The sequence below is a fragment of the Zootermopsis nevadensis genome, unplaced genomic scaffold (assembly GCF_977971745.1).
Source record: "Zootermopsis nevadensis isolate Lab colony 2312 unplaced genomic scaffold, Znev_1.0 Znev_ptg000002l, whole genome shotgun sequence".
Taxonomy (NCBI): Eukaryota; Metazoa; Arthropoda; class Insecta; order Blattodea; family Termopsidae; genus Zootermopsis; species Zootermopsis nevadensis.
In genome coordinates this window covers 12,926,610-12,938,577 of record NW_028259134.1, presented here as the reverse complement: position 1 = coordinate 12,938,577, position 11,968 = coordinate 12,926,610, and the positions used below count along the sequence as shown (strand labels likewise).

The following is an 11,968-nucleotide window of genomic DNA, read 5'->3' as shown; positions in this document are numbered from 1 at the left end:
CACCCATGCTAAACAAGATACAAGCTGTGGAAGAGTTGAGGTTCTCACAGCGGTGAGTATGAAGATTTCTGTCTTCTGGGTTGTTGCGCTGCGTAGTCTGGTCGATGTTTACCAACGTTTCAGATGCCTCCGTCATCAGGGCGATGAAAAAAAAATATATATATATAGGCAGTATGACCTCTGAAACGTTGATAAACATCGACCAGACTACGCAGGGCAACAACCCAGAAGACAGAAATCTTCAAGATACAAGCTCTTAAAAAAAAAAAAGTTTGTTGATCATCATTCCAGACCTCATCAGCAAATTACAGATATCAGGCAAACAAAAGTCATAACTGCAATGGTAACTGTATTTTCAGTCTCCTCAACAATTAGGGATCAAAAGTGTTCATTTACAGTAACATGTAAAAATTATGCGATATGAAAACATATTGTTACGACTTCATTACGCTAAACAAGCTGCTTACAAATGGGAGACTAATTACACTCAGGTATGTGTAGTACATAGACAGTTTAAAAAGTGCCCAGTGTTCCGACATGACAGTACTCCAGCGTGACAGCCAGGTCTTGCACAGCTTCACACGTTCCCCATAAACACTCTGGATGACACACCGAGACATAACAAAAAATGATGTTTTCCTAAAACAAAGAAGAGTACTGAATGGTTCAAACTATCAGATAATTTAAACCATGTACATGGGAAGAAAGAGATTTAAAGTGGAATAAAAGTAAGTGATAAGAAAGACAGAATTAGGAAATATGAAGTTAACTGAAAAATGAAGTATGTAATAATGAACTTCATAATGTGTACTGATTGCCTAAAATTGTTCGCGTAAATAAATCAAGAAGGATATGACATTTGGGATGCATAACATATATGAGGAAATAAGAAATACATAAAATGTTTTGGTCAGAAAACCAAACAGTAAGAAACCACTTTGGAGACCAAGGTATGCATAACAGAACAATATTAAATGGACCCTAGAGGAACTTGATGTGAGAGTATGGGGACTGGATTGAGATAGCTCAAGAAACATCAAATTTTGGGATTTTGTGATACAGTAACGAATGTTCGGGTTCTGCTTGAAAAGAAGCAGGAAATTTCTTTACCAGTTGAATAACTATCAACAAGTCAAGGTCTTGTACCACTGAGGAGTGAGTTTCATCTAATTCTGTGAAGTTATAGTTCCCTGAGCAGATACAATTATGTGAATAATCTAAAATGTATTTCATTTCTAATAACAAAAACCATGAAGCAAAGTTCATCTTAAGAATCTAACAGTCACTCAGCAGGTCAAGATATTCCATGCCTTTTATAGAACCTGAAGGTTCTTCACTATGTTTACAACAGCTTGCTACAAGTCCCTAACCCGAGCCACAGGAAACCAGTTCACACCATCACATTTTTCTTAAAAATTTATTTTACCTCCCATTTACACCCAGGTCTCCCAAGTGGTCTCACCCCGTCAGGTTTTCTGACAAAAATTCTGAATGCATTTCTCACCTCTCACATGTGCTATGTGCTTCACCCACATCATCCCCCTAGATCTGATTACCCTCATATTTGCCAAAGAATGCAAATTATTAAGATCCTCGTTACGTATAGTCCGCAACTGTAATCTTGAGACTTGTGGGGTGGGGAAGTGTGGTGAAGGAGGAAAGGTAGTGTCTGCCTTTAAGGCTTCAGACTTCCTGCATTCCTTGTAAGTCTCAAGATTACAGTCCTGTACTGTATTTTTCTCCATTCTTCCCTTACTTTCTCTAGCTGATGCCCAAATAATCTCTTTAGCATTCATTTGTAATTCAGAGTCATAATATAGTCCCAGTTGTAGATACACCCAGTTCACTACAAAGCACATTTTTTTCATTAGGGTGTAATGATCAGTCAGTTATAAACCTTTAGATAATCACACCCAGACATCATGCCAGCGTCTAATCTCCATTACACATTCCCTTTCTATATTAACTTGCACTAACAAATCAGTCATTATCATATGAATCTGGTTGGTTCATGGAAAAAAACAGAATGACACGAACTAAAAAAGATTTTAAACAGATAATTCCAATCACAAGTACATGCCAATATACACACCAAGCACTCATTAGCAAAATAAGGTAGTTATCACATCCAAATTTTAATTTACCTGTTTTGGGCTTTAAGTGTAAACTCCACGCCTCGCATTAAATCATTCGTCTTCAGTATGAGAAGCATTTGGCTATTTATGTTTTCTAGGACATCACTGATCTGTGGCAGTAGATTTGGTATTTCTTTATCTCGAACAGCTTTCTGAAATGAAAAACCACTAATCTTCCAATGAATGCTACTGACATGTTGCAAGCTAATATTTTCTACATTCTTCTGTCAAACCTGAAAAGTGTCGGTCAATGATAAAATAGTAGGATTTGAGGTTTTCACGGCAGTAAGTCTGAAGATGGCCGTTTTCTGGGTTGTTACATCACCCTGATGATTGTGGCAGCATGGACCTCTGAAACGTCTGTAAACTTCTACCAGACTACACAGCACAACAACCCAGAAGACAGCCATCTTCCAATGATAAAATAAATCTATAGCCATTTCAGCAATAAATATGAAAGCCAGTTTCTAATAAAACTGCATTATAAAACATGCTTCTGTCTACAATAAACACAAATATTAAATAAGAATATCACTTAAACATAAGTATGAAATGACCAATTTCTTCTTCTTCTTCTTCTTCTTCCAGTTTACCAATGTTTTCTACATTTTCCGGTACCCTTTACGGGTCTCCGTTTTAGTTGGCTTGATTTATGGACATTTTGGTAGGACTCCTTGAACGAGGGATTGGCCCGTCGCAAGGCCTCTACCTATTTACAGGACAGCACAACACAGAAAAACATCCATGGCATGAGTGGGATTTGAACCCACGGTCCCCGCAACCAAGTGGCACGACCCACGCCTCAGACCGCGCGGCCACTGCACACCCCGAAATTACCAATTTGAATACTGTAATATATGTCTCATTTGCCTATCTAAATTAACGTTTTGGTTAATGCCCATATAAGTGCTTACACTTCTGCACAGCTACGTGGGAAACTGCAAAATGTACAAACAAAGCAGAGTGGGGAAAGAAGGGACACATTTGACAGGACTGCTTATGTGAAGACATAAAAGAATGGAAAAGGCCTGGTACAGGATGACCCACCCTGGTAACATTGATTACAATTCGTGACATGAACCATGGCAGACATATTCATTATCCCCCTTTAAAATATAATAGCAAAAGTTAGGCAAGGCCTTACAAAATACTTTACTTTTTTTATTTTCAATATTCAAATTACCTCACTATTAGTCCACTTTGTCTTCTGGATGCCAGACATTATACTATCCCACGTCCGACCCGTGACCATACAGGCTAGCAGGAAGTATAAGTTACCTACACCCAAATTTTGGCTGTGCTGTCGCATGCCTTCCTTGTCTTTATTTAGAATGCTGAACCACAGTTTTGAATATTCCCATCTGAATTCATTACTGAGTTCCTGCAACACAGGGAAATTAGCACTATTAGATCCTACGCTGCCATCAATGACAGGTGGTTATGGTATTGTACTGCTGACTGTGATACTTGTGTTTTATTTAAAATACAACTAGCAAATAAAATGAAAGGATCACATGAACAGAAATGGGAACAGGATACAATTAATTTTAAAAAACATCATTTTCTTGCAAAATACTGCTTCAATATAAAGTAAAGAAATTCCGGGTCCCCAGCAAAGTGTGGTGAAATTTTAATGTATGTAGTTACTCGGAAAATTTTGTCCCACATTTTCTCAGCAAGAAAATACAGAAAACTGCTGAAATTTGGTGTACAGATACTTACGTACCTCATTTACAAATACTATTTTTCTACAAAGTCAAAATCAGTAGACCCCAAATTTCAGCTGTTTCTGTTTTCCGTGTTTTTCTGAGAAACAAAAGTTGGGCTAAACTTTTTGAGCAACTCTCATACTTTCTACTTTTCACTAATAATGTTCCAGTTTATTGTGAAAAACTCACTGCATATAGGCCATGATCAAGAAGTATAATGTCCACTGCTCCTTTTGGTGTCTTCTTGACCAGAATGTTCCCTGGATGGGGGTCACTGTGCACAAAACCATGAATGAAAATCATCTGTGAATACAGCTGACTCAGTTTATCTGCTACTTCATAGGGATCAATGCTGTTGGAACGGATGTAAGCCAGGTCATTGATCTGCCCGCCTTCCACATATTCCATGGTCAACACTCGACTTGTTGATAGATTCCAGTACACTTTCGGTACCTGCGAGAAAAATTTTCTTCACTGACCACACAGCTGCCTGCCCATTTGCTAAATGTGACAAACTTTGAAACCTTTACTCATACATATAACTATATTTCACCAGTTTAAAGGTATGATTTTGAATTATGTTCTCAAAGCAAATACATTAAGATAATTCTGTATTACTAATACACAGAAGTATTTTTTAAATTTCATTACCTATCAAGATCACAGCACAGCTAAAACAAAGCGCTATGTAATGATGGATAGACACGTATCAGATTCAGCACAACAAAGAGAAGATGTGGCCAATTTCATATTCAGATTAGTTTCAGTCCAGGCCAAGAAAACATTCAAACGCAATTTTTTAAAGGCAAAAGTAAAGATGAATCCTATTTCTTTCCCTTCAAAACAGTTCCTTCCAAGTTATACACTGATATCAGCAGTCCTGCCGTTTGTTCAAGCATTTCTGGTATTCTTCTTTCACGAGGGTTTTTAAATTTACATTATGCCTTGTACATAACAAAATTAATATTTTACTTACTGCTCAAGTAATGAGGCAGTGACATGCTTATCAAATCCATTTTCAATGAAGAATAAGAGGAATTCATGTGATTGTACATTCAAAATTCAATTAATTTAATTGGACATATTAAAATATATTTAGTGAAATAATCTTCGGGCATACAGAGTAACACCAAAGCCAAACTAAGTACTCCTTTTGTAAAACTCAAAACATACATGTCTTTCAAGCCTCAATCATACAACTGTATTCTCAGCACACCTAACCACTGGACAAATTTGCAGGTCACATTTAAGGTTGTGATTTGTAACAGCACCATCTATAATGTCCGACTCAATTTACACGCCATACCTTCAACCAAGGTAAATGGGTGAACATTTTGTCCACTTTCTCTGCATTATGCCCTTCTTGGAGAAAGTCCAACTCAATAGGGATGTTCCGTTTTGTCTCCTTCACCAGCCACGAAAATTTGAAGTCTGGAAATGCCCAGGAGACCAACTTAACAAGAGCCTGAAATAATATTCCATAAAACTTCTATTAAGTATTAATGAATAAACAAGAAAGACTAATAAAGGACCTGAAAGCTTCATAAGCTATTACCTTAGAACCACTTCAACATGATCACATATGTCTAGGTAACTGAAGTGGCTCTTTCCCAATGATATTTGTTGGCCAAAATTTTGTGTGGGTTTCTTATTTCTTCTATATCTCACCCACCTCAGTTTCATTGATTTAAATGCTGGGATACAGTAGGGCACCGCTTATACGGCGGGTTAGGGACCAGACCCCCGCCGTAAAGCGGATCTTTGCCTTATTTCACTTGCAAATGCATATCAAAGCCTAATAAGATGTTACACTATCATATAGTAAGTGCACAATAGCGCTAGGCCTAAGAAAACGATATGAAATTAAAATTTTAAATATAATTGTGATTAGACGGACAAAACCGAATAATTAATTTAATATTTGATTCACAATATGACGCAATTATACTATCTTATGAATATCAGTAATACACACATTGTCCTCCGCTTATAGTGATTGGTGAATATAAATTTGAAAATTGATATGATTATAGTAGGAAGGATGAAGGAGATGGCGCATCTTCATCATCTGACTCTTCAACGAATTTTATTCGTTTTGGTGATGGTTCGGAAGCCATAGACATGCCTTGTTTACGAAGTTTAATCATCTCTAACTTGGCATTTAAAGTAAGAGGCTTACGACTCCTCTTTTTATCGCTACTACCCTTAGACGCCATTGTAATTACACTGTAGTAACACAAAAATATTATATAAATATACAGTTTGTAATAACGGAAAAACTGCCAGAAATACAGAGACACACGGAGCACACAAAAGCTGTAAACAGACTGAATCAGCAACGAGAAAATGGCGCCGGACGCACTTCTCTGACTCAGCTGTTGAGCGCCGTATTAGCGGATCGCCGAAAAGCGGGGCCCTACTGTATACAAGCCAGAAAAGTGAATAGCTGTATGACCAGAGTTATTTTCTCCTTGTAGGGGCAAGATCTCTCTCTCTACCACCATGTCCAGACCAGCTCTAGACTGACATATTTGGGATAGAAGAGCAAACCCTTAGCCCATCTAAATGACATTTTTCATATTTCCTTTGTCTGAAATATGAAACAAAACCTCTCTCTACTAACAGACCTTCCAACTATTTAAAATAGCAGCAAATGTTTTACTGCACAGTCATTACCTCCATGGTCTTCATGTCGATGAGTGAATTCCCTCGTACATATGGGTGCTGCACTTTCACTGCTACTACTGTTCCATCTTTAAGTGTTGCCTTATGAACTTGAGCTAATGATGCTGCTCCAAGCGGTTCCTCATCTATATCTGAAAATATTTCAAAGGGCTGCAACACATAAAATACAAATTATTAATACCGAGTTGGGGGAAGATTTAATGCCATATACTTTCCTTCAAGCACAATGTAAATCCTCTTGTGTGGTTGATAAAATGGATGACCTTTGTGAAGATTTAATAATGAAATATGGATTAAAGCTGTATCATCCAATTAAGAATTCCATTTAGCCACAAGGTTTACTTGAACCCTCTTAACACAACACACAACGATGAAAAAATGTTTACAAAATAAATGGTATAATTATACATTTATGTAAGTCAAATATTTTGTTGGATACATTTTCTTGATACAATGACTGACTGAAGAAATCCATACATGCATGGTGTCTAGCAAGTAAGTGCTGGTTAGGCAGAAGGGAGTTAGTTAATGGTCAGTTACCACGAGGCCTGCAAACATCAGCCCATGATGCCAACTGTTAAAAATAATATGCTTGACCTGAGTTTTACCTTATCTGAACTGGCATGTAGTTAAGAAAGAGGTTGCTGATTTGTGCAAACTGCTGTAATTTAACACACTGTAAACAATGACAGTAATTCTCATGACTTCAATGCCATTTATCATAGGCCAGACACAATAATTTTCATGTTTTATGAATTGTCATATGCATCGTGATTTCAGTGTGAATTAAGATGTTCAAGAGTTTTTTCTCAGCATGTGGTCTACACATGAAAGAGCATTTAAATTTAATTCTCATAACCTGACACAAAATTTAATGTAATACCTCTGCTCTGAACAACCTTGCTTAAAAACTTTTGTAAACTCCAATTAATTTACATTATAGTGGAAAACACACAAATTTTTCACAATCTCGCTGACTTCAAAACGATATTTGTAGTGAATTATCAATTGTAAGAAGCAGCGGAGAATGTGATAAAAATTCAAGTGGCACTGATATAAATAAGACCAAAGTAAGGCATTAAGATAAGGTCATTACAGCCAATCAAAAGTAACTAACTTCAAAGAAATCATTATGTACACGAGAAAAGTTATTCTGGTGTTTTGGCTGCCAATGACAGGATTGGTTAGTCAAATATTGATGTTCCTCCAAACTTAAGAGTTTGTACAATTATCCTTTATGATTTCATCCATCATCAAAGACTTCTGTGTTAACTAAAACCATGACGTTTCATAAACTGGCGTTGTTTCCGTCTTCAGGTGACTGGAGGTAGGACAGCTAGTCTCAACCAATGGTAAATATAGTTTTGGCCTCCTACCACACACCTGAAGATGTAAACAGATCTAATTTCTGAAATGTTGCAGTTTTAAATAATAAACAACATGCAGATAATGGACAATGTCCTAAAGCATAATCATACACATCATTGTCAGATATGTTAACAACTATCTGAAGACACTCTGGGAGATACTAAACATAATGTTACCAAAAATTACATGCACAATCTTTGATAACAAATAGTTTGAAACATGTTCAAAGAAATAAACAGATGTTACACATATCAATGCAAAATGACACCAAACCCTGATATGGGTTGACAACAAACTAAACAAAAGAAAGAAAATTAATTGTGATGACTGGACAAAAAATCACAAAGAAATACTCCTACAATATCTTTCTTTTCACAAATTTGTATTTTGCCATAGTGGACAGTATGTCAGAGATATAATAAAGGAATGCATGTAGGAGCTTCACAAACTGATATGATGCCACATGACATAAACTAATGGGTTGTAGATACAGTTTCCCTTTGCCTTTCCCCTCCCCATAATCACCCACGTACTAATGGAAACAAAAACGATTTCCCTCGACTGTAGGATAACTGCACTTCATGCTTCAACAGGTAGGAACTAAAACCATTCCCATGTTTTTTCTGTTACATACTGCCAAAATGTATACATGCAGGAACAGTACCACTCTTTCATTAACCTCACATCTTGTTTGAGATCTTCTCGTAAAACTTTATACACTTCTTCTATAGTGGAGCGCGGAGCCTGGCTGTGAAGCACCTTCATGGTTTCCACATATTCAGGAGGGACTAAATAATCCAGGGCTCCGATATGCTGCCCTACTTTGATGTAGACACCTCGGTTTGTGCAACATAACTCAAGAAGTTTCTCTGCAGCCCTTCTGTGAACCTGCCAACACATTCCAGCACAAATCACATTATATATAGCATTTATAAAGTAAATATTCTTTGATGTATGAATATCAGCAGCCAGAGTGAAGGTAATAACTCAATTGCACTTAGCCTTGTGCACGCAAAAGACTAAAAATCTATCTCGCCTCTAATCCTATATTTACGAGATTTAATATATCTTATTCGTCATGCATGGTAATCCAAAATGGTTCTTCATTACCTCCTGTGTAGAATTCTGTTTAAAAGTTTTGTCACCTTGCATTCACATTTATTCCTGATATCTTGGGTCTGAAGTGTGAGTAGAGGGAAAATACATTAGATTCATCTATTTTTTATTACCATTGTTAACAAAATACTTTGATGTAGCATAATTTAATAATTATGGGCTCCCATTTTTGTCACCAAAGTGCAACATTTAGTAAACATGAAAGAAATATAATACATTTAACTTGTTTAAAAACTCTCAAGCTCTAAAATCATAATTATAAAAAAGTGAACCTATTAATGACAACTTGAATTAGAAGGGGTTAATGAAATATAACAATGGATCCCTCTAATCCTGACTCGTATCGACAATAAATTTGTACCAGTAACAAATGAACATTAACATTCTCAGTATAAATATTTCTTGATGTTCTGGACCCGAGATGTTTAATGAAATATAACAAATAACAAAATGGTAAAATTGTGCATGGGTCTAACCACCATACCCTGAAGACATAATAGGAAGTCTTAATACTCGTAAAATCAGTGGCGGACAGAGATGAGCAATCAGCCAAAAGCTATAATTTCTCTGTCAACAGGAGACTAGAATGTTCCTCTACCTCAGTTTCTACACCTTTTCCAGTTAACATACCTGTTGCCCTCATAGTAAGATTTTATATATTCCTACTCAATGGGGACTTACATTGTATAATTTTAAACAAACCTTATTTATTCCATGTTTGATAATGTACTCCTCAGAAGGCTTCATGTACCCTTGGTTCAGAAACCAACAACAAAAAAGATGCACCAAATTCACAAACAATATAATGTGAAAATATGTTTACTACATCATATTCACATCCACAGCCTTAACCTTGGTGGATGGAAGTCTAATCTAGTGATCCATACCTTTCCTCTATTCATTTCTGAACTTCAGTTCTAAGAAATAAGCCTACCCTGGACCTTCCCCATTTCCTCAGTGTTGCCCAGTCTTAAATTCCTCCTTCAGTGTCCCTCCATGAAAATTCTAACAATACTTATTATTAACAATAACTTACTGAAGACTTCAGCTCTAAGAATTCTTTGGAAGAATTGTCAAGCTGGCTGCGATACAGAGTCTGCTTATAGTAGACAGCTATATTAAACACCTGCGAAAACAGAATAGTACACTTTAAACATTTAATAATGGAAAACAATACTGAGGTTCAATTGATAAATAACCTACAAACCAAACAACCTTCAGTCTCACAAGCCTCACACCACACGTCATAACTGGTTTGTTTTGCTAACGTAGTATGCATTACACTACTTGATTTCTGTTGCCCTTGACCTTTCTCTTATTTCAGTGTTTTCTTTCAGTTATGTGAATAATAACTCCCAAGATGGTTGTCTTCTGGGTTTTTGTGCTACAACCCAGAAGACAGCTATCTTCGGACTCACCACCACAGAAACCTCAAATTTACATACTATCTCCCAACTTTCAAGTAAGGACAGAGATGGTAAAATTGTCCAGTTTAATCCTAGGCAATAATAAACATATTAGGATGATTACAGGTAAGGTGCAAAAAAGACAACTGATCTTTGATGGCTTCTATTAATTTCAATCGATCCCTTTTTAATACAAGGCTGGCATTCAGGGGAGGTTTGGAAATATTGCTTTGATAAAGGTAAAATCATACTTCATGATCATTTTTCAGAAAGAAAGGAAGAAGGAATAAAAAATAGTGTAAATATAACTTTTATTGCTACAATTTGTCTCCATTACTTCATGCTATGACATTTAAATGAGTATCTCATAGAAATATAACTCAAAATAACAATAAAACTGTATTCAATAAAATTCTCTCAGGATATCAGCCTTGTCAACTGCTACAAAAAATCGACCTTTTCAAAACCATTATGGCCTGAGCAAATTTTCAGTTTAATCACTGTGAAACCTTCAAATCATATATAATAAAACTATACTACATAATACAATGGAAACTGTTATGTTCTGGTAATATTTTTGTGCAATGGGGCCCAAAGAGTACTGCATGGAATATGCACCAGTGACCAAAATTCTGCATGTTACTCACAGTGGCTGCGGCTCTTCCAAGACGAACAACTCCAACCGAATCAAAATTATACTGATTGGCCTTCAGTGATGCTATGGTGCCTAATGTTACCCCTGTGGCAAGGCCATACTTCAAGAGTCGTGATGGCCACATATTTTTACTAAATATGACCATCACTCACTCATTCTGAAAACAGTGTTACATTACCACCACATAAAATCATTTTAATTGCCAATGCCAAAGACATACACCAAAGCTACTGATTACAGACAATGTTTCTACTCAACAAATCTTAAGACCAAAATTAAGTTTTGTTATTTCCATTAAAATAAAATAAAATCTGCAAATCATGTTTACATACACAAAACTGACACTATAAAATTTATTTTTCTAAATACTACTACAAGAAATAAAATAAACAATCTCTTGATTCATATTAATAAAACCTCTTTCACGAGATGCAGAAACAAACAAAACTCCTATAAAAGCTGGAATAAATGTTTTAATATCTTTCATTACGCGTAGCTTTACAGCACAACATATAATTCACTATCATTGTTAACATTCATACGATGACCATGAAACCTGCAATCGTAATTATTTTTCCTGAAGCATAAAAATTAGGTTAGGGTCAAGGTTTACTAACCTTCTTGACCGCGACCTACAATACACTGCAATGTATACTTCCGATAAAAAGATATTGACAGTAATTCAGTCATACTGTTCACTGCACGCTCGGTGACTAAGACCTAGGAATAGCACAATTATATACGTATCAGTAAATTATTACACTTCTACGCCTACACCCCAAGCCACATGGCACTGTGAACACCCACAGACCACATTAGCATCATACAACAAAACTATGCTTAAGCATAATTATCTATGGTGATAATACCAACCACACTATACATGGCATACCA

At 36.2% G+C, this 11,968-nt stretch overlaps 1 protein-coding gene across 2 annotated transcripts; it reads right to left on the bottom strand.

Moving 5' to 3' along the window:
* Positions 1 to 332: 332 nt before the first annotated feature.
* Positions 333 to 11,968, bottom strand: Adck1 (aarF domain containing kinase 1). 2 transcript variants are annotated; one of them, XM_087349924.1, is made up of 11 exons: positions 11,948 to 11,968; positions 11,692 to 11,794; positions 11,067 to 11,231; positions 10,050 to 10,139; positions 8,582 to 8,785; positions 6,521 to 6,679; positions 5,151 to 5,309; positions 4,034 to 4,297; positions 3,319 to 3,516; positions 2,145 to 2,287; positions 333 to 639 (listed from the first exon to the last, which is right to left on the bottom strand). In XM_087349924.1, the coding sequence occupies exons 3-11, from the start codon at positions 11,217 to 11,219 to the stop codon at positions 435 to 437; spliced, it is 1,575 nt and encodes a 524-aa protein (XP_087206050.1). In that variant the 5' UTR covers positions 11,220 to 11,231; positions 11,692 to 11,794; positions 11,948 to 11,968; the 3' UTR covers positions 333 to 434. The 2 variants fall into 2 exon arrangements, with proteins under 2 accessions (XP_087206050.1, XP_021924688.1); XM_022068996.2 differs by lacking the exons at positions 11,692 to 11,794; positions 11,948 to 11,968 and adding an exon at positions 11,492 to 11,610.

Excerpts from the sequence above, each read along its gene's own strand:
- Adck1 (XM_087349924.1), bottom strand. The coding sequence starts at position 11,219 with ATGGTCATATTTAGTAAAAATATGTGGCCATCACGACTCTTGAAGTAT. Across the intron at positions 5,310-6,520 it reads TCGACATGAAGACCATGGAG|GCTCTTGTTAAGTTGGTCTC; the intron begins GTAATGACTGTG and ends ATATTATTTCAG. Across the intron at positions 640-2,144 it reads ACACTTAAAGCCCAAAACAG|GAAAACATCATTTTTTGTTA; the intron begins GTAAATTAAAAT and ends TCTTTGTTTTAG.